Source organism: Mrakia frigida (genome assembly GCF_051309035.1).
Source record: "Mrakia frigida strain ATCC 22029 unplaced genomic scaffold BDY24scaffold_8, whole genome shotgun sequence".
NCBI lineage: Eukaryota > Fungi > Basidiomycota > Tremellomycetes > Cystofilobasidiales > Mrakiaceae > Mrakia > Mrakia frigida.
The window spans coordinates 229,054-253,460 of record NW_027481273.1 but is presented as its reverse complement, the minus strand read 5'-3'; the positions used below and the strand labels follow the sequence as shown (position 1 = coordinate 253,460).

The 24,407-nt window shown below is 54.5% G+C and overlaps 7 protein-coding genes across 7 annotated transcripts; 5 read left to right on the top strand and 2 right to left on the bottom strand.

Moving 5' to 3' along the window:
- The first annotated feature begins 131 nt into the window (after window positions 1–131).
- Window positions 132–2,000, top strand: BDY24DRAFT_382525 (zinc finger CCCH domain-containing RNA-binding protein). The gene is made up of 7 exons (XM_076639534.1): window positions 132–262; window positions 344–559; window positions 621–645; window positions 775–947; window positions 1,180–1,325; window positions 1,463–1,555; window positions 1,696–2,000. Exons 2-7 carry the CDS (start codon window positions 516–518, stop codon window positions 1,917–1,919), a joined length of 705 nt encoding a protein of 234 aa, XP_076498479.1. The 5' UTR covers window positions 132–262; window positions 344–515; the 3' UTR covers window positions 1,920–2,000.
- Window positions 2,001–2,356: 356 nt separating this feature from the next.
- BDY24DRAFT_382521 (uncharacterized protein) lies at window positions 2,357–3,680 on the top strand. The gene is made up of 4 exons (XM_076639533.1): window positions 2,357–3,240; window positions 3,315–3,340; window positions 3,417–3,441; window positions 3,513–3,680. Exons 1-2 carry the CDS (start codon window positions 2,509–2,511, stop codon window positions 3,318–3,320), a joined length of 738 nt encoding a protein of 245 aa, XP_076498478.1. The 5' UTR covers window positions 2,357–2,508; the 3' UTR covers window positions 3,321–3,340; window positions 3,417–3,441; window positions 3,513–3,680.
- A 1,056-nt stretch (window positions 3,681–4,736) lies between these two features.
- On the bottom strand, window positions 4,737–7,646 carry BDY24DRAFT_413458 (uncharacterized protein; the record flags this gene model as incomplete). The annotated part of the gene is made up of 7 exons (XM_076643189.1): window positions 4,737–6,255; window positions 6,346–6,652; window positions 6,726–6,843; window positions 6,916–6,925; window positions 7,007–7,090; window positions 7,213–7,296; window positions 7,435–7,646. 7 exons carry the CDS (start codon window positions 7,644–7,646, stop codon window positions 4,737–4,739), a joined length of 2,334 nt encoding a protein of 777 aa, XP_076498477.1.
- Window positions 7,647–9,802: 2,156 nt separating this feature from the next.
- On the top strand, window positions 9,803–11,435 carry BDY24DRAFT_369196 (cyclin family protein; the record flags this gene model as incomplete). Its single annotated transcript, XM_076638051.1, has 3 exons — window positions 9,803–9,917; window positions 10,048–10,329; window positions 10,459–11,435. 3 exons carry the CDS (start codon window positions 9,803–9,805, stop codon window positions 11,433–11,435), a joined length of 1,374 nt encoding a protein of 457 aa, XP_076498476.1.
- Window positions 11,436–13,176: 1,741 nt separating this feature from the next.
- On the bottom strand, window positions 13,177–16,309 carry BDY24DRAFT_338161 (glycosyltransferase family 39 protein; the record flags this gene model as incomplete). Its single annotated transcript, XM_076637318.1, has 10 exons — window positions 13,177–13,502; window positions 13,584–13,731; window positions 13,837–13,994; window positions 14,115–14,347; window positions 14,443–14,701; window positions 14,801–14,896; window positions 15,015–15,619; window positions 15,699–15,817; window positions 15,899–15,935; window positions 16,053–16,309. The coding sequence occupies 10 exons, from the start codon at window positions 16,307–16,309 to the stop codon at window positions 13,177–13,179; spliced, it is 2,238 nt and encodes a 745-aa protein (XP_076498475.1).
- A 272-nt stretch (window positions 16,310–16,581) lies between these two features.
- SCP160 (Scp160p) lies at window positions 16,582–22,312 on the top strand. Its single transcript, XM_076639532.1, has 17 exons — window positions 16,582–16,702; window positions 17,200–17,752; window positions 17,842–18,371; window positions 18,471–18,592; window positions 18,668–18,731; window positions 18,813–19,177; window positions 19,261–19,533; window positions 19,617–19,794; window positions 19,892–20,083; window positions 20,172–20,237; window positions 20,328–20,543; window positions 20,620–20,792; window positions 20,878–20,983; window positions 21,064–21,167; window positions 21,260–21,463; window positions 21,549–21,690; window positions 21,768–22,312. The coding sequence occupies exons 1-17, from the start codon at window positions 16,670–16,672 to the stop codon at window positions 22,221–22,223; spliced, it is 3,777 nt and encodes a 1,258-aa protein (XP_076498474.1). The 5' UTR covers window positions 16,582–16,669; the 3' UTR covers window positions 22,224–22,312.
- Window positions 22,313–22,766: 454 nt separating this feature from the next.
- Window positions 22,767–24,375, top strand: BDY24DRAFT_272768 (WW domain-containing protein). Its single transcript, XM_076636913.1, has 7 exons — window positions 22,767–23,113; window positions 23,182–23,194; window positions 23,278–23,308; window positions 23,439–23,479; window positions 23,573–23,741; window positions 23,820–24,008; window positions 24,087–24,375. The coding sequence occupies exons 1-7, from the start codon at window positions 23,083–23,085 to the stop codon at window positions 24,288–24,290; spliced, it is 678 nt and encodes a 225-aa protein (XP_076498473.1). The 5' UTR covers window positions 22,767–23,082; the 3' UTR covers window positions 24,291–24,375.
- The last annotated feature ends 32 nt before the right edge of the window (window positions 24,376–24,407 follow it).

Below are 24,407 nucleotides of genomic sequence, written 5' to 3'. Positions count from 1 at the left end.
CTCACTCCCTCAAATAGCCGAGTAAGGCAAGCAAAAAAAAAAATGCCCTTTCAACGCTTTCGGACTCAAAAACAGCCCAACGTTCACCTCGCTCCCCTTTCACCTCTCCCTCCTTCCCCCCCTCCAACCAGCTCAACCTCCTCTGTCCCCCCTCGTCTCTTCCGACTGAGCCCACCCCCTGCCCCTCCTCCCCTCAAAAGCAGCATACAGCTAGCATCCTCAGGCTTCCTATCTTCTTTTCTTCGACTCTTATACAACAACTGTGAGCCAAAACCTCGTTCTCGCGCTCTCCCTCCCTTCCTTCCTTCCTTCCTCTCTCGAAGCTCACCTCAGTCTGACTCAGCATCCCTCCTTCCTCTTCCTTCTTTCTTTCTTTGTTCAACTTTTTTTCTTCTAGAAACCCTCTAGCTCCCTATAGCTTCAGCTCTCTTAGTTCTTCTTCACGCTCAAAGAATCAGCTCAGCTTCCAACCACCACCTCGACCTCCCTTCAGCTTCACCTCCTTCCTTTCCGCCATGGCTTCCCATCTCGCGAACATCTTTGGTACAGAACAAGATCGGTGAGTTTGCACACGCTCTGATGTAGGTTTACATACATGCTGACCTTTCGCGTTCGTACAGTGTCAACTGCTCCTTCTACTACAAGGTTCGTTTCGCTCCTCCCTTCTCCTTCCTCCCAGCTCACCTCTCTCCTCTCCTCTCCATCCACCCTCTCTCCTCCTTCTTCCTCCTTCCCAAGCTAACCTCCTTCTTCTCCTTCGTTCGTTTGGAACAGATTGGAGCCTGTCGTCACGGAGATCGATGCTCTCGAAAGCATCAACGACCCGTCCACGCCTCCACCATCCTCCTCTCCAACGTCTACCAGAACCCTGGACTCGATCCAAACTGCACCATGACCAAGCAGGAGCTTCAGGATGATTTTGATAACTTTTACGAGGATATGTATATGTGAGTAGGCGTTCTCGGCAGGGAGGGAAGGGAGGGATGGGAGGGAAGGACAGGGAAGGAAGGAGAGAGAGAGAGAGAGCTCGCCTTCAGCTCTCCTCCCCTTCTTCGTTTGAGCTCGTCTCACCCTCCCAGACCTCTCTACAACCCCCCCATCTTGCTCCTCTCCTTCCCCCGTAACCCACTTGCTGATCTTTTTTTCCCTCTCTTTGTCGTCGTTCCTTTCGACCCACAGGGAGCTCTGCACCTTCGGCCACGTCCTCGAACTTCACATCTGCGACAACGTAGGAGACCATCTCGTCGGAAACGTCTACGCTCGGTACGAGTGGGAGCTCGAAGCTGCGGCTGCTGTGGCTTCGCTGAATGATCGGTGGTACAAAGGTGCGTTTCCGGATCTCGCCCTTGTTGGAGGTCGGTCGAGATCGACGGAGAAGGAGTTGCGAGCTCGAGGTTTCCCTTCCCTTCCCTTTAAAGAGCTGACCTGGAACGCTTTTGTTGTTGTTTGGGTTCGTTTGTAGGGAAGCCCCTCTTTGCTGAACTTTCCCCTGTAACAGACTTCCGAGAAGCGTGCTGCAGGCAGAACGAGACGGGGGATTGTAACCGTGGTGGACGTGAGTCTCGTTTCTCTTTTTCCTTTCTTCCTTTTTTTTCCCCTCCTCCCTCTCACACACTCATCTCGTCTCCTTTACTGACCCATCCCGGATCCCCTTCGTTCGTTCTTCTGCTCTCCCTCGTCGCGTCGACCCTTCAGTCTGCAACTTCCTCCACGTCCGCCTCGCCACCTCCTCCCTCCGACACGAGCTCCGTCAAGGCCAGAAACTCGAACGTCAGCTCAACCCCAAAGCGGCGCTTGTGGACGAGGCGGCTGGGTGGGTTCCTGGAGGTGCGAAGAAGAGTGTGGGCGGGGAGAGGGAGAGGAGTAGGAGTCCGAGCAGGAGGACTTGGGACGAGGGGAGGGGAGATAGGAGGTACTGAGCTGGCCTGAGTCGGGCTTGGGCTGGGTGAAGGGTTTTTGATTCGATTGTATGTGTGTGTTTTGTTTCCTTTTGTTTTGGAGAGGAGAAAGAAGAGCGGACACGAGGTGGGAGGGAGAAGGAGAGGAGAGAGAGAGAGAGACGAAGAGCAACTCTTCGGTCCTTTAATGTTTCCTTTCAACCATAGCTGAGCTCTGTTGTCTCCTAATTCTTTGCCTCTGACTTACTTTGACTTCAGCTTTGGCCCTCGGTTTGGTTTACATACGAACGGAGGGAGGGAAAAGAGCTCGACGACGATCCTGCAGGCCGACCGGTCCTCGTCGAGCCGTTTGAAGTTGACCTCCTTCTTTATATATCGTTTAGATGGTGTAGTAGACTCTCTTTCTGATCGTTCAGAACCTCACTGAAAGTTGAGGGTCAACTTTTGGTCGCTAAGGGAAGACGGAGAGCTCCTCATTTGACCTTGACCTTCTCTCCCTTCTTCCTTTGACCACCAACCGCCACCTTCCCTTTCCTCTTTCCCATCCTCCTTGCTCCACTCACACCGCCCTCTTCAACCGCATCCTCTCCTACAACCTCCATCAAAACCCATGTCCTCCACCGAAACCACCTCTCCCACCTCGGATCGCTACTCCTCCCTTTTTCCCATCTACGACGAAGCCGACCTCGTCGTTCGATCTTGCGATGGAATCCTCTTCGCTACGAGGAAGGTTTTCCTTCGAGCCGCCTCCTCCGTCCTCGACGACGTTCTCAGTATGGGACGAGAGGGAGAGAAGAGGGATGGTCGAGCGATGCTTCAGTTGAGTGAGAAGGGAGAGGAGATTGAGCCGTTCCTTCGAATCGTTCAGAGGGACGACGGCGAGAACAAGTTCACTTTGGACTTGAAGAATCTCGTTCAGCTTTCTCCCCTTGTGGAAAAGTATGAGATTACGGTCCTCTCGTCCTATCTCCTGGCATGGAGCATCGAAAAACTCCTCCCGAAACCTCCTTCGACCACCCGCGCATCTCCTTCCGACGTCCTGTCCCTCCTCGCCCTCGCCATTATTCACGACAAGCTGGACGCTGCTAAAACCATCATTGAAAGTCTGGAGGGATGGTATGTGTATGAGTACGACAGTGACAGGACCTTCTACTACAACCCGACCGTCACTGTGCCGTCGAGCGACGGTTCCGTCAGACGCAGACGACTTGGGATCGAGGATTTCCCTGACGAGTTGTTGGAGAGGATGTCAGCTCGAGCTATCAAGAGCTTTGGTCGAGCGTCCAGGAAAGTTGCTGACGAGAAGGATTACACCTGGGCAAGCGCGGCGAGAGATTTCAAGGTGAGTCGCGTCGATGCTTTTCGTTGTTCTTCCTTTCTGCGGCTAAATTTCCTTCTGTGTTTCTCTTTGTCCAGTTCTGAAACACCAATTGACACCCATGGTGAGAAGCATTAGATCTCTGTCGAGCTGCCTGAACTGTGGCTGACTGACGTTCGTTTCACCCGCGTCCTCGACAGCCCCTCTTTTCTTTGCCCTCCCCCAGTTCGTTCCCCTCCTTTTTTTCGCTCCCCTCTCAAGTCGATACTGAACGTGATCCCTTCTTTGTTTACTAGTGCTATTCCGACTCGTCACAATTCTCCTTCCTCTTCAAATCTTCGTTCATCGCTCGACGCGTCGTCTTCGTGAGCACCCGATCATCTTCGTTCATCGAAGTACGCTCGCTAACCGTCGACGTTTCCTCCTCTCCTTACAGTCTGTAAAGCTTGATATTATACTGGAGTTCGGAGAGGGATTCCAGGATTATCAACGAAAGAGGTTCATTCGTTCATCTCACTTTTCTTCGTTCGAAACGACGGCGACTGACGCTCTCTTCTTCCTTTGCTTGTTCGGTCAACTTCACCTCAGATACGTCCTTGAATGTTCTTCAATACGATGAGACGTCTTTGCCTTTCGAGTCATGTCCGAGTCTGAGAAAGCAGGGGAAAAAGAGGGACGCGTCCAGTTCGAATGAGTTCCCTGATCACTCGGTTCTCGTCCTCAAGTCCAAGCTTCGCTGACATCCCAAGACTCCACTCCCATACGAGAGAGGTCCTGAAGTAGGACGAAAAAGTACACCCACCGACAGCAGCGTCCACGTCGTTCGAGTTCTCTTCGTTGCTCAATATTGAGATGAAGCAGCTGTCTTGCTTCAGACTCGCTCTGCGAAGAATAATGAATGTGATACAGCGCAAATGCTCAGGTGTAAGAATGCTAAGAGAAGAGTAGAGATGGAAGAAGACCGGAGACTAGACTAAGAAAGACAGCAGAGGTTTTGGAGGCGCGACGCGACTGCTTTAGACCACGAGGGTCAAAAGCCCGGCGGTGAGAGCAGTACCGAGGTTGGCCTGAGGAAAAAAATTCGTCAGTGTCAGTGAGGTTCGAAGGTAAGACGTCGAAAAGATCAGCGTCCTGACGAACTGTTTGTGATCGCATCAAGACATCGAGAAAGCTGAGTCGAATCAAGGTGACATCCTTCTGCCGTTCGGCTCCATGTCGTGAGATTTTTGATTCCAGCAGAAGTGAAGAAGGGGTGGATTTCGTTAGCTCGTTCGCCCTTCTCTGCGTCGCTCGTCCGTCTCGTTCGATCCACTTGCTCTTGCACGATGGATCCACGAAGACACAGAATGAGACAAAGGTGGGCAATCACATTGGTGATATCTAGACTGGCAAGAGTGAAGGAAAGAACAAGAAAGGCGCAGAGGAAAGGTCAGCGCTCGGCCGGAGGGAGAGGACGGTGCACTCGAACTCACCAACAAAGCCTCCGTTTCTGCCTCCTTCCGTCCAAGATCTCCGAGAACTCATTCCTCCTCTCCCCAAACCTCCCTCCCAACTCGATGACCACATCCCTTCTCGTGTTCAACACCTCTCATCTCCTCCCTCTTCTCCCTCCCAACCTCCTCGCCTCCCCGCCTCAACGGTCCTCCCGCAGGATCAGCCGCGACGGTACAGAAGACGCATCTCGGTGCAGTCTCTGGAACGACGAGGTCCGAGTAGATCTCCCTCCAGGAAGAGGAAGGGTCGACTTCGATAAGGTGGGAGAGAGGAGAGAAAGCGAGAGCGGGAGGGTAGGATGGTTGAGGATCGTTAAGGTCCATCGAGGAGTCGTTGTAGAGAGGCGAAGTGGGTGGTGGGGGGTCCGAAGGAGTCGGGAACCGAAGGAGGAGGATCTGAGGTGGAGGGGTAGGGATTGTTGACGGGGGTTTGCTCGAAGATGCAACCTTCGACGGCGCGTTCGCCTTGCCCTTCCCCTTCGCATTCGCCGAGCTCCCACTCCCACCTCCCGACGTCGACGTTGTGCTCGAAGACCCTCCCATATCTCCTCCACGCTCCAGCCACTTCTCCCATTCCTTCCTCTGCGTCTCGATTGCTCGACAACTCCTCTCAAACCTCGCCCCGACTCCTTCCAAAGCCCACTTCGCCGTCCTCTCCAACCCTTCCTTCCAACCTGATTCGAAGTCCACCTTCCATTCCTTCCGCTGTATAGGAGTAAGGGAAGCTTCTCCTCCGAGCGAGACGGTTTTTAGAAGCGGTGGCGGTGGGAGGATGAAGATCAGGAGGTTCGGAGGCGCGTCGGGAGAGGAGGTACTGGGAGATCCGAGCGAAGTAGGGTTGGGATTGATCCGAGATGTCGAGGTTGACGACGATGCGGTTGATGTGTTCCTGCTGTCCGATCGAATCGAGAATTTCGAGAGAGCCATCGACTTGACCCCTCGATTCCTCTTCGTTCCCGTCGTCGGCTTGTACTCCTCCTGAGTCAGAGCCTCGAACTCCGAGGTCAACTTCATAAGTTCGTCCCTCTCTTCCGCTTCCCCTTCCTCCTCAGCAGCTCTCTCCCTAGCCCGTTCTTCGCTCTCCTCCTCGGCAGCTCTCCTCCTCCAAAGGTCCCTCCTCCTCTGCTCGTCAACCACCCATCTCTTCGCCAATCGTTCGGCAACCTTCGCTCGCTCCACTCCGTCGACAGAGCACATCTTCCCCAGTTCCCTGGCACACTCTCTTCCCTTCTCACGATCCCGTCCGAGGAAACCGAAGAGGTTCGTGTGGTCGAGGACGAGATGCTCGAGCTTCGGGTACGTGCGAAGAAGACTGGGAACGTTGGTATTGAGGCGAACGTTGGTGGTTGAGAGGTCGAGGTAGGTTAAGGATGGGAAGGAGCCGAGAGGAGCAGGGGAGGAAGGGACAGTCGATTGTTGAGGGGAGGGAATGGTGAGGGAAGAGGAGATGTCTCGAGACGGGATGAGGAGCCGAAGATGGGTGAGATGAAGGGATACCGGAGAGAGCGAGAGCAGGGTGATGCATTGAGTGTTGAAAAAGACGATCCTAGGAGAACACGGGATTGGGAAAAGCAAAGTCAGGCTCTTCTCGTTTTGACACGCGTCAACCCTCTCGGTCGCCGTTCGTTCGACTCACGGTTGGGCGAAAACCCTCGGCTGAGACGCTTCCAGCTTCGGATCGAGGTATGAGAAAGGTCCATGCCCCGTGTAGGCACCTCTTCCCTTGACCCTCTCCTCCTCCTTGCCTCTGGGATCGAGCTTTGGCGCGTCGTCGAGCTTGGGAGGAGGAGCGACCGATTTATCGACGAGGTGCAGTGGGGGCACTTCTTGCACGAGCGAGAGAAATTTGAGGGTGGGAGGAGGAGGAGGTCGATGGTATTCGTCCGTCGGAGGAGGAAGAGGGAGAGAGAGGGGATCTGGCCAGGAGGAGAGTTGCTCGAGGCCTGAGTGGACAGAAGACGAAGACGAAGTCAGCGACGCGAGCTTCCAATCGAATGGAGATAGGAAAAGACTGACAGGTATCAAAGTAAGTGCCCTTCAGGAACTGATAGTACGAGGCCTTCTCGACGTAGGGTTTGAAACGAACGAGAATCCTCTCCAGCGGACGCGGTTTCTGAAACGCGTCTTCGAGGTGCTAGAAAACGGACGGTGCGAGTAGACGTCAGCTATGAGAGAAAGCTCGTGGACTACGCAAGGTGCAGCTTACCTCAGGAGCGCTGTTGATCAGACGTGAGGGGGCATGAAGAGTCAGAGCGAGACCTTCAAGAGGGAGGACGAGAGGAAAGGAGAGAGCTTACAAGTTTGTACCGACGTTCAATCTGAGGGTGTCCAAAGCCGGCATACGACCAATGATATTGTTCATGATGTCCGCATCTCCCTTCCTGTGTAAGCGTCAAAGCAAGAAGAAGGACGTCAACGAAAATGAGAAGCGTCGAAGAGGAAAGTGGAGGGGAGGAGTCTTGCGCTCGATCGGGTTGATTGGAAGCAAGGAGAGAAAACTTACCAGCTTCGCATTTCGAAAGACTTGACCCTTTTCCCTCTCTCCTCTCCATCTTCCTCTCGCATACGTCTCCAGAGCGGCATCAACCTGCGAAACAAGAAGGGAAAGAAGGAAGGGAGGGACAGAGGTCAGCTCAACTTCTCGATTTGCTCCTCCTTTTCCGCTGGCCTTCACTGTACACGCTCTTAAGACCTCAAGATGTCAAAAAAGTGCTATAGAACTCACTGGCCTTCCTTCCCAACTACGACATGCTTCCAGAGATGGTTGATAGAGACTGGGATATGAGGAAAGACGGAGAGGAGCGAGAGAGCTGTTCGTTGGAGGTGGAAGGGTGACACGAAGTTGAGGATGCCATCGAAGATCTCGGCGGGTGTAGAGAGGATGTACGAGGGAGTGGTGCTCGTGGTGGTGGTTGCGTCCGAGTCTGAAGAGCTCATGCTTGCAGAGGTACCTGTGCGAAAGAAAGAGAGAGGAGAGCAAAGGGAGGGAGGGGGAGAGAAGAAAGGAGGTCAGCTTCCCTCACTGGAAAAAAAGAGCTATTGCTCCTAGAGATCTCAAACTGCAGGGATTCGAACTTACGGGATAGGTTCCGATGGGAGACTTGTACCGTCTGCGAAGTGGCGAGTCCGGAAATTTGCGTGTTGAGGGCCGGCTGAGCTCCTCGTCGTTGGGGCTCAGAAAAGGTACCCTTCAAACTGCTCGAGCTCACCGCCCTCCCTTCCTGACGACGAGCTCGTTCCTTTTCTGTTTGTTTCTCGACCTCGCAAAGTTGAGAAGGGGAGTATGTGGCTTCAGAGTATCGACTCGATTTCAAGAATGCTGATCCTTGAGCGAAAAAAGCGCAGAATCTGCCTGGAGTGTACTGTACTTTCGTGTCTCCTCGTCGAGCCGTCGTCCCTCAGTGGACTCTCTGCGCTTCTCTTCGAGTGTTTGGCTCGTGGAACTTCACTGAAGACGTCGGACTGAAACTGAGCGCGTCTCTCAGATTCTGTCGATGCTTGTCGCGTCGAGCGAACTCTTGCTCTTTTCTTTTGGGCCCGGGGACAGGTGGAGAAGTTTCCCACATTCCGGAACTACAATATGGCACTCAAAGTTGTTTCGAGAAGTTTTTGTGTCCCTCCTTTCCGACAGCTCATGATCCTGCGTCTTCTCCTCGTTGTCGAGACAACGTCGCGTCTTTGTTCATCTCCGTCACTCTCGGCCTCTCCAGCACCGACACAGGCCCATCATCACGACGTTTATCTTACTTGTCGCAATCGGCTGCTCGGATTCCTCTCGCTCGTGAAAGAACAGTCGTGAGAATGGGCAAGGCGACGCGTCGTCCGGATCCGGTAGACTGACAGCAACGAGACGGGCGCTGAGTATGGCAAGGCAGCTCTTCTTTGGAGAAGCATCTGGAGGTGAAGATTCCTCTTCCTCTTTCTACAGTATCTAAGCACCGACTCCAAAGCAGTCCATTCAAAAACACAACTTTTCCTTCCCTCATCCGACACCCGCTCTCTCCCCTTCCCTTTCTTGGTCGCGAGGGTCCGACGAAGCTTTTCGGTCTCTTGGCTCATTAGATGCGCGATCAACAGGTATCCAGCCAAAAAGGCCTGCTTCCAGGCCCTTTCGACTTCTTTCATCGATTCCACAAGGGAGGGTGAGACCGTCGAGTCGTCGGTCGATTTGAACTGGATCCTGTCGATAAAGTTTTATCTCTCGATCCCTTCAATTTGGCTCTTTCCTCGTCGATCTACACCCAGGGCTAAGGGGTTGGAGGCTCTGGAACCTCTCTGAAGAGGGACCTCAGGGAGAGAGAGAGCAAAAAAGGGAGGGGAGAGAACGCGCGACGCGTAAGTCGAGGTCGGTTCCCTCCTCGTTGAAGAAGCTTCAGAACATTTTTGAGAGGACTTCCAAGGAAGGAACAGTTAAGGAAGAATTCCTGAGCTCGGTCCTGTCGGAATAAAATGAGAAATTTGTCTAAAGCCCTGGGTGTCGTCGAGTCGCTCGAGCCAAAGAAGCTTCAGCCCTTCTTCGCATCGCCGGACGCTTCAGCCCTCTGCCTTTTTTTAAACACTGTTTATCTAGGGTCATTTTGAAGGAAGGGAGTATCGAGGTCAGCCTTCTATGGAGCTAGGACATTGTAATTTGTTGAGGAGTGAGCTGGGGGGTAGATAAATGATTCGAATCGGGGAGAGGAAAGATGGCGCGCCGCGCCTTTCTTGATCCGTCGTTTATTGGAAGACCAAAACTCAAACACTGAAAGTGTCTCTTCCTGATCCAGCAACACCCACCCTCTCCTCCTCCCCTTCCTTTCAATCAAACTCAGAAGCTGGCCTTCGTTCTTCCTTCCAACCTCCAACCCCCTCCGTCTTCAAAACTCGATACCTCCTTCTCGACGAATTCCTCCTCCTCCTCCTCCCTCCTCAACTCAACTCCCTTCGTGTGTTCAACGTCTATCTATTCGCCGTCTCTCCTCCCACCTTCGTCCAAGCTCGCTCGTCGACCTTCTCTCTCCACCTCGCCACCCTCTACGACCCTCTCCTCCCTGCCAGCCAGCTTCCACCTCCTCCCCCTTCGCAACAACACGAACCAAACTCCTTCGATCAACATGTCGACTCCTCCCTCCTCCAACGCTCGATACCCTTCCTCTCTCCTCCCTCGGGCTATGCACGACCCTGAACTCCTCGATCTGCTGAAGCAAGGTGTTACCAAGGAGCAGATCTGTAAGTTTTTCTCTTTTTCTCCTTTCTACGGCTCAGAGGAAGCGAGTCTTGAGAGAGGGACGCAAAAAAGAAACATCGAGCTGACCTTCGACCTTTCCTCCCTCCTCCTTCTCCTTTGCTTTTCTCGCAGGCACCCTCGCCGCCAAAGCTACCTCCGTCATCGTCGTCGACAAGCCATCCACCTCCCTCCTCTCTCCTCCTACCACTCCTACCAAGATCAGCACATCGGGAGTTCCGGAACTTCCCTCTTCGACATCAACAACCATCGACGTCGACGCTTCCTCCAACCTCCCTTCCCTCCAGACCTTCATCCACCTCCTCGTCGAGCAGTCCAACGTTCAGCCTTCGACCTTGCTCGTCACTCTCGTCTACCTGGAGAGACTGAAATCGAAGCTTCCTAGGGTCGCCAAAGGTGAGTTTTCTAGAATTTCTTTCGAACCGGACCCGCCATCTCTGAGCTCGACCTTCTCGATCCGTTTCTTCTCTGAAACAATTTCCTGACCTTCCTCTCGCTTTGTTTCTTCTCCTTCTTCCTTCTCAGGAATGCACTGCACTCGTCATCGAGTCTTCCTCGCCGCTCTCATCTGTGCTGCCAAGTACCTCAACGACTCGTCGCCAAAGAACAAGCACTGGCAGAGATACTCTGCCCTCTTCTCCCTCGCCGAAGTCAACCTCATGGAGAAGCAGCTCCTGTACCTCCTCGACTACGATCTCAGGGTTACCGAGGAGGAGCTTCTCGTCCACTACGCTCCCTTCATTCGATCCAACAGGGAGAAGAGGGCGAAGAGGTCCGCCATGACCGCGTCGCTGGAGGGAGGAGTCGCGAGGAGAGTTGCCGTCGCTGCTAAGGAGACCGTTGTCGTTGCTGGACTTCCTACGTCGGTATCGTCGCAACATGTTCAAGGAGTCGATGGTCTTCCTGACCTGGAACGGTCCACTTCCAACTCGTCGGACACTTCCACTTCCTCTTCCATCTCGACCTCGAGCACGAACGCGACCACCACTCCTGCCTACCCTGCAATCGCCGCTCGACGACCACTCCCCACCGTCAACGCCCTCTCCCACTCGCTATCCACCACCCACATTGCTTCCAACTCACGATCAACAGCAACCGTTTCCCACCTCTCCCTCCCTCACTCCCATTCCTCCTACCACTCCTCCCTCACTCCCTCCTCCCCTCCTCGCCTCTCCCGCCGAGGCTCCTCCTCCTCAGCTTCCTCGGCATCCTCAGCAGACTCCGACTCCCTCCCTCCTCCTCCACCACCTCGCTCGTCTCAGCCGACTCTCCAGCAACAGAGGATCGTCTCGTCGTCGTCGAGAAACGGGAAGGTTCCTTCGGGAGGTCTCACGATCAAGCCTCGAGGCTCTTTCGCCAACCTGGTCGCCTCGGCAGGAGGATGGTCACGCTTGATGGGAGGAGGAGGATCTCATGATGGGTCGAGAGTCGTCGGTGCGAAGGGCAGGGAGGGCATCCGAGTGGAAGGTCTCGACGCGGAGAGAGGAGAGCTGGGTCTCTAGCTTTTTCCCGTCCGTTTCGTTCTCTCGTTGTTTATAGTTGTTCGTTTTGTTTTCAAGGAGCTGGCCTCTAGCTTCTCGGTCGTGTGTGCTTGGTCCTCTTTCCCTCTCTATATCGTTGTGTTTTCCTCTAGGGCCGGGCGGATCTTCTTCGTCGACCCCATCCCTCTTCCTTTCTCGTTCTCGTTACCTGTTGTTTCTCGTTTCTCGTTCTGTTTCTCGCTCATACGTCGTACTCACCACCACCCCTCGCCAAACCTAGTCTACTTGCCAACCGTCGACTCCCACTCCTTTAGATCTAACCCAACCACACTCTTTCTTCGCTTTCCTTCCCGTACAGATTGTTTTGCAGCCCTCTCCTTCCTATAAGTTATATAGACGCGCAGAGCGACGCATCTTCTCTTATCTATTCTATCTATTGAGCTTTGCTGTGCCCTTTCCCACCTTCTCCCTCGAAAACGTTGCGAAAGAAGAAGAAAGAGAGAAGGGAGGAAGGAGAGGAGAGAGCAAGCCATCTTTTCGTCGACGCGCCCGAATCCGGCGAGACGAAGTTGAGACGAGGACGGTAAATGAGTCGCTTGTTTTCGTCAGAGTGGCGAAGCCACGGATACTCTAGGTTTGCGTTTCTAGTAAATGAATGACGTCGTGGAGCAGGAGCTGGAACTCTGAAAGGTGAAGGGAAGAAGAAGATGGTGCGTCGGGGGTTCAGTCAGTTCATGGGTCGGCGTCTCTTCTCTTCCTTTCTTGTTCGCTTTCAGGATGGAGGGCTGGGGATCGAAGAGGATGATGCAGAGCTACAAAAAGATGCTGGGCTACTGGTGCGGGCCCTCGTCGAAGGTCTCGAGCCGAGCGAGCCTACGAGCAAGGGGAAGAACGGTTGAGACAGAAACGCGTCGCACGATGTCTTCCCCCTCATTCGTCTACATCCCTTTCCCTCGCGTTCGTCGTTTCGCTTCAGCCTGGGAAGGTATGCTGAAAGGAGAAAAGTCCATCTGAGTTCGGAAAAAGGTAGAATCCTACACGGCCTGATGCCTCGCCCTCCTCGTCCCCTCTCTAATCCATCACATCTCCACCCTCAACCTTCTCCAACACGACCTCGTGCTTCTCGTCCTCCTTCAACGCCTCAGCCACCAGATCCTCCACCTCCTCCCGTTCCTCTCCACTCAGATCCTCCACCTTCGGAGGCACGACGAGCTGCACCGGAGGACTAGGCTCGACGTCCTCTCCCTCGGACCTCTTGGTAGCTTGAGATTCCTCGTCGGCGACCACTCCAGTAGCGAGATCGTCTGCTCCTCCGTGAGCGGGGAGGAGCTCGTCGTTTCCGAGGGCTGCAGCCGCGGCGGCAGCGGCTTCGTCGTAGAGAGGGACGGCTTTGGCGGGAGCGAAGACGTCTCGGCCTGCTTCGACTGGGACGGCGGCGAGCTGTGAGGAAGGGGAACCAAGGAAAGTGGGACGGAGGACAGAAGGAGGAGAGAAGGAGCCGAAAGGAGTCAGTTGAGTCGATGAGAGAAAGGGGGAGACGATGGTCGAGAGACGAACCTCGGTTGTGATAGCAGCTTCTGGAGCTTCGACCTTGTTGGAGGTGATGGGTTCCGATTCGAAAAGAGGGGAGGGGATGATGGTGTACTTCGAGTAGTCCTCGTGGAAGTCGGAGCTGCGAAAGAGCGGAAAAGGAGAACGAACGACGCGTCAGTTTCTCTTCGAAGCTTCCTCCTTTCCCTCTCCCGTCGAACGACGTTCGAACTCACCAACTGAAATCCCAACTCTTCCTCCACTTCGAGCTCTCACACTCTCCTCTCGTCCAAGGCCTCCCGTAAGTCAACGGACTGAAATGCTTGAACCCGCCCAACGCAACCAACAGCACGACTCCGGCCACGACGACTCTCGATCTGGGCTTGAGTCGAGAGACGGAGAGGTCGAAGAGGACACAGAGGAGGAGGACGGAGAAGTAGAGGGCGGGGAGGTAGTGGTGAAGGAAGAGTTGACGCTCCATGAGGAAGAAGGGAGCGTAGTGGAGGGACCAGGCGAGGAGGAGGAAGGAGAGGATGGGGTCGTAGGCGAGGACGAGAGCTGGTTTGAGAGAAGAAGTAGGTAGGACGGTTAGCTTGAGAGAGGAGAAGAAATGGTGGAAAGGAAGTGACGAGGACGAACGATGGTGAAGATCTCGGAATCCTCGCTTCGCTCGAAGGATGAGCAGACCTCGAACGAGAACGTAAAGGACAACGGCTGAGGTTGACGCCCACCAGACGACGGGGTTTCCGATGAGGTAGATTTGTCGGTTGTTCTTGACCCAGAAGTTCTGTCGTTCGACGAGAAATATGGACAAAGGGACAAGAAGCGGAGCGGGTCAGACGACGCGTCGAACGAGACAGAACGAGGCGAGAGAAGAAGAAGAGGAACGAACGATTCCTCGTCTCATAAATGGCCAAGATCCAGGTCTCGAGTCGTAGGCGTGTCGATCGGTAAGTCCAGCGTTCGTCCTCCACATGACGGCTTGAAGCTCGGCGAACTTGGAGAGGAAGCCTGGGACCTTGTAGTTGACCTTCTCCGCGTTGGCGGGAACTGGAGACGACGGGACAAACGGAACATGGCGGAAGAGAGCTAAGAGTCAGTTTCGGAGGATCTCTTCGAGTTCGATTTGAAGCCAGGAGGCAAGAAGGAGAGAAAAGCAATGGAACTCACGTCTCGCATGTTCGTTCGTCTCGATGTACCAGAGAGCGTTGTCGATCGTCGGGTTCTTGTTGCAGGTGACCTCCTGTTGCTCGAAACCCCACTCGGGAAGCTTGACCTTGTGGGAGAAGAGGTAGCATCCTGTGAGGTGGTGTCGAAGTCGGAAGTGGGATCGAAGCGAACGAAGAGCCTTTCGAGACTTTCGATCTTGTCCGTTGGCAAGCTCGACGGTGAAGATGTCGTTGCTGATGAGCGATCAAAGCAAGGGAAGGAGTTATCAGCATGCTGAGATCGCAGAAGTCGAGCTGAAAGGAGGGCGAAGAGAAAGCTCGAAACTCACGCGTCTCCCGAGAATCCATCGAACCCGTATCCACTGATCTCGTTCTGGAAGTCGACTTCACTGATAGGAGGTCGAACATCGTGAGAATGGAGTCTCTTCTTGGTGATCTTGTGCTGAAGTCGGATCTGAGCTCCTTCGGTGATGAAGACCATCGGGTCGACGACGTCCCAGTCTGGATCGGGAACTCCTTCGGTCGAGACGTTGAGGATGACCCATTCGTTGTTGGTGTCTCGGTGAGGGTAGAGTGTAATTTGTTGTTCTGTGAAAGGAGGTGAAAGGAGAGGAGGGATGAGGAAAGCGACGAGAAAGGAAGTCAGCGTTGAGAACGAGAAGCGACGAGGAAGGAGAAGAGACGCACGAAGAGATCCAGTAGGGTAGTTGTGAGGGTGAGAGTGTAGGTATCCTCCTTGGGTGTTGAGATGCCGAATCGAGACGGTAGATCCGTAGGCGACCTCTTTTTGGAACAGGGTCGAAGAAGACGAATGACGGGAACGTCAGCTCTCCTTCGCGTCTCTCCAACGAAAATCGAACGAGTTCTATTCGAGACGAAGGGGGACAGAAGAAGGACTCACCAGCAAACGTATCCGCCATCCCGTGCCCGTTCAGCGTGTGCTGGAACTCCGAGCTCATGAACCCGTCTCCGTCTCCCGAGCTATCCAACACCATGAAGTGGATCTTGAAGATGAACATGTACACCAGCACCGGCACAACAATCAACCCCAGGGCCCTCGCCATGAAATGCCTCAACCACAACCTCGGGCTGACCCTCAGATCTCCCAACAGGACCCAAAGCTGGCCAATCGTCGCACATCCGAGCGTCGCGATCGTGAACAATCCAACCCACTTGCAACTCGCCACGGCTCCCAACATTGTTCCCGACGCGAGCAGCCATCTCCACCAGGGTTTGGTGAAAGGTTTCTTGGCGTCCTCGTTGGTGAAGCGGACGAAGCAGAGGACGGTTCCGGCGGTGAAGAAGAGGAGAGGGGAGTCGAGGAGGATGAGACGGGATTGAGCTGCGAGAGCGTTTTCGAAGAGGATGAGGAGGGATCCGAGGAGGGAGGTGGTGAGGGTGCAGGTGAGAGCTCGGAGGGTGAGGTAGGTGGTTGGGACGAGGAGAACTCCGAGGAATCCTGTGAGGAGTCGCATCGAGACGTAGGGGACGAGGGGAGTGTATTCTCTGTGAGAGGAGAGGAGAAGAAGGTGAGCTGCTGAACGAGGCGAGGAGAACTGAGAAACGGGTTTGAGAGAAGACGTACTTGGCGATGTCCTTGAAGTCTTCGGGTCCTCCCTTGTATCCTCCTAGCCAACCTGCGAGGGTGATGAGGAGTTTGGCGAGAGGAGGATGGACGTCCATGAAGAAGGTGCGACGGATGTACTGCGAGATGAAGGAAGAGAAGACGAGTGAGTTGGCGAGTTGGAACAGAGAGATAGAAGGAGAGAAAGTATATTGGCTTACCTTCGAAGCGAATCCTCCAAAGTGAACCTCGTCGAAGCTGAAAAGAAGCAAAAAGAGAAGGAAGGAGCAGAGATGGTGAGCTCGACTGAAATAGTACTCCCAGCTCGTCCCTCCTTCTCCCTCCCGAGCAAAACTTCCAGGAGGTTCGACTCACACTACACTCGTCGGCTCTGATATCTTGTACAGCCTGACAACGGAAGCCAAGACGAGAATCACTCCGATGATGACCCATTCTCTCTTTGAGATGTTCGTCGACCTGCTCCCTCCAGCTTGTCTCGAAGCTCGGATGGAGGACGACTTGAGAGTTGATTCGTGGCGACGTTCCGAGAGTCGAGCGTCGGCATCGTGGACTACTGGTACAGCAGGAGCGGAGGGGAGAGGGAAGAAAGGGGAGGGTTTGCGAGCGGGCATGGCGAGAGGAGGAAGAGGAGAAGGGAAGGAGGGGAAGGCGAGGCGAGAGGGAGGCGAAGGAGAGTCGATTCAGGCGAGACCTCCGGGGTTCGAGCGGTTTAGAATTATGAGGTGTATGCTGGTAGCCTGAGCTGAAGGGCCTGAAGTGAGAAAATTGAGCTCCTGATGGTTGAAGGGAGGAGAGCGTCTCTCCGTCAGACTAGGTCAGACTGTGCTGAAATCGAGCTGCCAGCACGAGGCTCCCATCTCTTCTCTCTTTGCCTCCAACTCCCTCCCTCCTCTTCTTTCAAAAGTCAAAGGTTCTATCTTCAGTCCCTCCTCCTTCCACGGTTAACAAGTCAAACACCCCGGTTTATTATAATGGCAACTCTCAGTGCGGCAGACCTTCAGAAGGTGAGTTTCCTTTCCCTCCTCCCTCCTCCTCCTCCTCCCCTCCCTCTCCTTTCTTTCCTCCTCCGCCCCCTTTTCCCTCCTCTCTTTCGAGCTGTTCAAGCTCGTGCTAGCATAAGGCATACTCGATGCTGTTTCTACTCGCTTCTCTGGAGCTCTGGGATCATTTGGACGCCCTTTTCGAGACAGGGAGACGAGGAGGGAAGGACCGAGTGGTCTCGCGGTCGGTCGAGAAAGTCGAGCTGGCAGAAGCAGGGCTGGCGTCCACTAGGAAGAGCTACTGCACTTTCCTGCTACTCCTAGCCATGTATGGGAAGCTCCTCTGAGCTTCGTACTATACTTTCCCACTCGTAAAAGAGAGGAGAGCTCTTTCGAAGACGCCTTCCTCCGACTTCTCGACTTCCCATCGTCGGCCTCACCTCCTTTCTCACTTCCGGCCCTCTGTCTTTATATGTATAACTGACTTGTGATCTCCTCCTTCTCTTCCAATCCTCCTCCAGCGACACGCCTTGGAAGGCGCTCCTGATCCCTTCCCCAGCCTCACGGACGATAGCCCTCGGTCCATCGGTTCAACTCCCTCCTCGTCCAACGGTCCCTCGTCCTCGTCCAACGTCAAGAAAGCTCCCGCTCCCAACACCTCCTCCGAGGACGCCTTCCCTTCCCTCGGTCCCTCGGCTCCCGCTCCCGTTCACGCTCGAGCTCCCCCTTCCATCTGGGGATCCTCCGGAGCTTCCAAGGCTCGAACCGCTCCTCCTCCCGTCAAGCACTCTGGAGCTCTCGACACCCTCTCCATCGTCGTTGGACCTCAGACCGACAGGGACGGCAAGGTCATTCCTCTCGGAACCATCATGAGGCAGGTCCAGGAGAAGACGGGAACGGCCGTCGAGGCTTCGACTCAGAAGAAGACTGGGTTGACCCAGTTCGTCGTCAAGGGTCCCAACGTCAAGGCGGTCGAGCAGGCTAAGAAGTTGTTGACTTCGAGGCTCTCCAAGGTCATCACCATCACCGTTGAAGCTCCCATCTCGACTCTCGGTTCCATCATCGGTCCTAAGGGTGAGCTCGACCTTTCCCTTCACACTCTCCTTCCTTCTCCCTCTCTCCGAGCTCACGCGTTCCCTTCTCTTCGTCTTTTCTTCTGGCAGGAACCACCCTTCGACAAATCACCGACTCCACCGGATGCCGAATCAACATTCCCAAGCGAGAAGACGCGTCTTCCTCCATCGCTCCTACTCCCGCTGGATCCGACAACGGTTCCTCTTCGGACGACGACGATGACCTCCCTGCCTCCGAGCCCACCGTCGAGATCACCATCACCGGTCCTACCCCTTCGGCTCAGGAAGCTCAGACCCAGATTCTCGCTCACATCGGAAACAGGGTCTCCAAGGATTCGAAGAAGATCAAGGACGTCCCCGCCTCTTACTTCCCTTTCATCGCCCAGAGGGTCCAGGAGCTCGAGTCTGGCAAGGAGGTTCGAATCAACATCCCTCCTCCTGCCATGTTGAAGGCCTTCAGGCTTCAGGCCGAGCAGGCTGAGAACGGAGCTGCTGAGAACGGAGAGGAAGTCGTCGTCAACGGACACATCTCGAAGAAGGACCTCGCTATCGTCGTTACTGGAGAGAAGGAGGCCGTCAAGGACGTCGTTTCGGCCATTCACAACCTCTACGAGGATCTTGTTAGTTCTAACTTTCACCTTGCTTGCTTTCAGCGTCCTGTAGTTGTGGAATAACACAAAGTTCTTACCTCGTCTCTTCTCTTCGTTTCTCTTTCTCAGAAATCGTCGACCACCACCCTCGCCATCTCTATCCCCAAGAGGCAACATCGATTCCTCGTTGGATCCAACGCCGACGAGATCCTTGCGACCACCGGATGTGTTGTTGAGCTTCCCAGCATCGAGTTCGTCCTTCGCATTTCCGCTCACCGTCGAACCGACCTCGAGCTGACCGCTTCTCCTTCCCTTCTTTCATTTAGGGACACCTCCGACCAGGTCGTTATCCGAGGACCCACCAACAACCTCTCTCAAGCCCTCGGAGCCGTTCGTTCCCTTCCCTTCCCATCTCAGCTTCTTCTCGAGCTCAACCTGACGCGTCTCCTCCCTTCACTCTCTTCCTCACAGGTCGTCACCAAGGCCAACGCTGTCGCCGTCGAGTCCCTCGATCTCGCTTCTCTTCACCGGTCTCCTTCCAACCCCTTCGACACCCTCTCCCACTCCAAGGCTCTCCTCCGATACCTCATCAAGACGGGTCAGTTCAGGAAGGTCGCCGACGCTCACGCTCCCACCAGGATCTTCCCTCCTTTCCCCGCCGCCATCGACGCTTCCGGACAGGTCGTCGTCGAGCTCGTTGGAGAGGACAGGGAGAAGGTCGCTGCTGCCAAGAAGGAGATTCAGAGGATCGCTAAGGCTCTGGGTCCGTCGAGGGTCGAGAAGGTCGAGATCGATCATCTCGTTCATCGATTCTTGATTGGAAAGAAGGGTGCTAAGTAAGTTCTCTCTTCTCTTCCTCTCCCTTCATCGTCGAGCTTTCGACTAATCAGACTCGTTCGTTCTCGTTTCGTTCGCTCAGGGTCAACCAGTTCCACTCGCAACACGGAGTCGAGGTCATCTTCCCTCTCGAGTCTCAGGAGTCTTCTTCCGTCGTCCTCATCTACGCTCCCGCCGACGCCGACTCCACCGACGCGAAGGTTCTCGAGTCTCAGGCTAAGGAGAAGCTCGCTCTCGTCAAGGAGGAGCTGCTCAAGCTCGCTAAGGAGGCTGCCGATCTCAAGACTTCGACGCTCGACGTTGAGGCCAAGTGGCACCGAGCTATCATCGGAACAGGAGGAACCAACTTGAACGCGTGAGTCGAGGAGACGTACAGGATAGCGAAGAATAAGACCGTGGTGCTGACTCGTTTGAGTTCATGTGGTTGAAATCGAACAGCATCATCGGAGAGGACAAGCTCGTCTCCGTCCGAGTTGGAACCGGGAAGAACGACACCTCGAGCCCTGACGCCGACACCATCACCATTCGAGGACCTGCTCCCGATGTCGATCGAGTCGAGAAGGAGATCTTGCAGATTGTTCACGACGCTAAGAACGATCTCATCATCAACGGACACGTGAGTCTGCCTTCCCTCGGTTTTCGTCGCGTCTCGTCTTTTAGAAGCTAACTCCTTCCTCCTTTTCTCTCCTTCGTTTGTTCTTCTTCCTTCGCAGGTCGTCGAGTTCACCGTCGACCGAGCCCACGTCGGACACCTCGTTGGATCTTCTGGAGCCGCTATCAACAAGCTTCGAGACGATCTTGGAGTCAAGGTTCAGTTTGACGACGCCGTCGCCGCTGCTCCTACTGAGAACGGGGACAAGAAGAAGAAGAACACTGCTCCAACTGGAGGAAAGGCCATCTGCAAGGTCAGTTTACGATTCGTCTCCTCGTCTCGAAGTCGTTTCGATGAAACTCGAGTTGGACTGACGTCGTTTTCCTCTCGATCTCGTTCAGATCACCGGAAGGAAGGAGTCCGTCGCTGCTGCTAAGGTCCGAATCCTTGCTCAGGTTGAGAAGCTCGTGAGTGAACCGTCCTGTCTTTCAATCTCTTCTGTCGACTAGGAGAACGAATCGCTGACTCGACTGCCCCTTCGACCGATCAACCAACAGGCCGACGAGACCTCCATCTCCGTCACCATCCCGAAGAAGTTCCACTCTGGCCTCATCGGATCCTCTGGAAAGTACGCCATTCGACTCGAGGAGAAGTACGGTGTCAAGATCACCTTCCCTAAGGCCGACCGAGAGGGATCCGACCAGAAGCCCGACGAGGTTCTCATTCGAGGTGGAAAGAAGGGAGTCGCCTCCGCTAAGGCTGAGTTGCTTGAGGTGCGTTCAGACCCTTTCTCTTCTTCTTCTCTTTGGTCGTAGATACTGACTGGAGCTCGATTTGTGTCTTGAATAGGCTGCTGAGTACGAGAAGGAGACTGGACAGACCGTCTCGTTCACCATTCCTTCCCGAGCCGTCGCTCGAGTCCTCGGAAAGGCTGGATCCCAGATCACCGAGATCAAGGAGGACACCGAGACTCAGATCGATGTTGAGAAGGCCGATTCGTCGACTCCTACCACCACCATCACGTCAGTCTCCCTTTCTTCTCGTGCTTCTTTCCTCGCTCTTCACCTTCGACTCGAACCGAACCTCCTCTTTCCTTCGTCTTCGCAGCATCCGAGGAACCACCAAGGGTATCAAGGCTGCCAAGCTTGCTATTCTCGCTGTCGCTGAGACCGTTGGAGAGGAGACCAACAGCACCGTTTCGATTGAGCACCAGGTTCGTTCGACGACTTCAGCTTCGTTTGCTCCACCTTCAAAAATAGCAGCCGGCTTACCTTCACTTTCTTCGACCTACAGTTCCACCGATCCCTCATCGGAGCTGGAGGATCTCGACTCCGAGAGATCATCGTCTCGTGTGGAGGACCTGAGGAGGCTCGAGCCCAGGCTGGACTCGTCTCCTTGTACGTCTCGACTCCTCTTTCCCGACCGTTTGTCGAGGTCCTTGCGAGCCCTTTTCTTCCAAGCTGACCTCTTCCTTTCTTTACTCTCGCAGCCCCAAGGGAGAGGCTTCCGACGAGGTTCGACTTCGGGGAGAGCCCGGTCTCGTTTCGCGACTCAAGGTCGAGCTCACCAAGATCGTCGCTGAGCTCAAGGACCGAGTTATCGTCGGAGTTTCCGTCCCCGTCGCTTCTCACGCTAGCAAGATCGGTCGAGGTGGATCTGCTCTTCTCGATCTGCAGAAGAAGACCAACACCACGTGAGTTCTTCGAGTTGGAGTCTCGACGCGTCGTTTCTCTTCCTTTCCGTCGCTCACCATTTCTCCCCTTCTTTCCCTCCTGAAGTATCCAATTCCCTGGAAGCAGGCAGTACGCTTCCTTCGGAGAGATCGAGAACGCCGCCGACCTCGCTGATGCGGATCCCAAGACCGTCGTCAAGGTCGCTGGATCCAAGTCAGCCGTCGCTGCTGCCGTCGAGGAGCTTTCCGTGAGTCTCTCGTCGCTTTTTCCTTCTCCCCAATCTTGACATTGTACTCATTCTTCTCTTTTTCTACTGTTTTCAAGAAACAACCCGAGGGACAAGCTGCTCGAGCTCCTCGAGAAGCTCAGGCCGACCAGCTCACCGCCACCGTTCAAGTGCCTCAGAAGCTCGTCTACCACATTGTCGGCGACCGAGGATTCTTCTTCCGAAACCTTCGAAACTCTGGAGTCATCGTCGAGTCCCCTCCCACTCCTCCCAAGCCCGAGACTCCCACTCCTTCCAAGTCGTCCTCCAACGGAGCTTCGAACGGTCGAATCGACATCGACGAGGACGAGCAGTACTCCTCGGACATCGACTACATCTTCGAGATCTTCCCTCGTTACGCTGGACAGGGAGACGAGACCGTCGAGTGGACTCTCAAGTCGAGGAACCAGCAGGCTCTCGACAAGGGAATCAAGACCGTCGAGGATGCCATCAAGTCCGCCGAGGCGAACGGTTTCATCGGAGTCATCGCTGGTCTCCCTCAGTCTTCCTTGTGAGTTAGGATCCTGGCCTTCCTCGTCGACTCTTCCTTGAACTGAACGTCGTCGTCTTCTTCTTCTCAGCGCGAGGATCGTCGGAACCAAGGGAGCCACCGTCTCTCGATTGAGAGCTGAGTCCGGAGCCGACATCTTCATCCCCCGAGACGGAGATTCCATCATTGAGATCACTGGATGTTCGTACAGCTCTCTCCTCTCTCTCTTCACTTCGTTCGAACCCCGCTGACTCTCCCTTCCCCTTCGTTCTCGCTCTCTACAGCCAAGGAGGATGTCGAGACCGCGAAGCAGATGATCGTCGACATCGTCTCCCGACCTTCCCATTTCTAAAAGGCCACCACCACCATCACACACTCCCCTCCTTTAGTGCCTCCTTCTTTTCTTTTTTCTCCCTCCTTTCTCAAATTGCTTAAACAACCTTCCTTTCCCCCGTAGTTTCTCCCATCATCTTTGCATTTCTCACCTCACACTCGCACGGTTCTTCCTTCTTCCTTTCTTCCTTCGTACACAAACTCTGGCGTCCATCGGATCGTCAGGACTTGCTTTTCTTTGCTTTGCTTTTCTTCTCTTGGGTTGATTATTCGTTCGCTTGCCTGCTCGGCTGAGAAAGAGAGAGAGGAAGCGGGAGCAGGGACGCGACGGGAGCGGGAAGGGAGCAAGGCATTCTGCAGCTCAGCACTTCCCTGTTCTGCCGTAGCCTTCCACTTGCTTCCACTGACTGGCATCAGAAACATTTCGTCGCTCTCTCTTCCTTCGCCCCTTGTTCGTGTTTGACGAGAAGGGAGAGGGGGAAATCAACTCCGTCCGCCCAGGTCTGTCGCCTTCCTTCCTTCCCTCGAACCACCACAAGCGACTTCAACACATGTCTCTCGACACGAGGCCTCTTCCAGAAGGTGAGTTGTTTTCTTCTCAGCTTGAAGAGACCGATGCTGACTTCCTTTCCTCTTTTAACGACGAAAAGGTTGGGTGGCAACGTGAGGTTTCTCTTCCCTCTCTCGATCCTCGTCCTGCTTAAATCTGCCGTTCTGGCATACTGAAGCTCTTTTCACCTTCTCAGATTCGACAACAACTACAAGGCTACCTTCTACGTGAGTTCAGATCGCTAGAAGAGGTTGAGAGAGATGGGGATGGAAGGATCTGAAACGCTCGCCCAGCTCTCTCTCCGTATCGAACGTTCTTCTCACCTTTATCGCTGACTTAACGTCTTTGCTTTCTTAGGTGAACACTACCAAGACGCCTCCCGAGTCAACCTGGGTTCAGTACGTCCTTCGTTCTCCCCCGTCGTGTCGCCTCGACGCGTCTTCTTTAACTTCCTCGCAGGGGCTGTGCTGACCTCTTCGCCTTCTTTCAAGTCCCTCAGACGTACCAGCCTTCGCTCCCTCTCCTGGACCTCCTCCCTCCAAGCCTACCGAGACTGAAACGTCTGCTCACAACCCTGACGTCAAAGTCGGCGAAAGGGAGTTCCAGCAGGCTGCTTTGGCCTCTCCCTCTTCTTCTTCTGCTCCTGCCTTCTCTCAAACGGTCCGTCTTTTTTCTTCCCCTCTCGAACAAGGTTTCAGCCTGAGCTCACTTTCCAACCTGGCTTCTTGGTTTGAGCAGTCGTACAACCAGGCCGTCGAACCTCCCAAGAAGAAAGGAGGCTTCGGAGGATTCCTCGCAAAGCTCACCGACAAGATCCCTCAGCAACAGCAGCATCAGCAGCAGGAGAAGCAGCACAGCTTCGGACAGAGTCCCTACTCCCAGCCTCCGACGGGAGGACCTCCTCCTCAGTTCATGGGACACCAGCAGGTTCGTTCGCTTGTCGTTTTTTTTCGACGCGTCCGAGTTCAATTCGAGCTGACCGTTCCGTTCTGTTGACCGCTTCAGCAAGGATACCAGAACTACCCCGTTCAGGGAGGAGGTCCAGGAGGCTACGGTGGTCCTGGTCAGTACGGAGGAGGTTACCCTCAACAGCAACAGGTGCGTCGCATTGCGATTCGTTTTCTCGAGCGGGAAAGAAAAGTCTCTTTCCTCGTAGTAATCGAAAATCTGACTTCCTTTTCCTCTGTATGTTTCACAGCACGGATATGATGGACACGATCAGCAGCACGGTTACGATCAAGGTCACGGCGGAGGACATTACGGTCATCAAGGTCATAACCAAGGGAGATCTGGAGGAGGAGGAGGAATGGGCATGGGAGGTGTCGC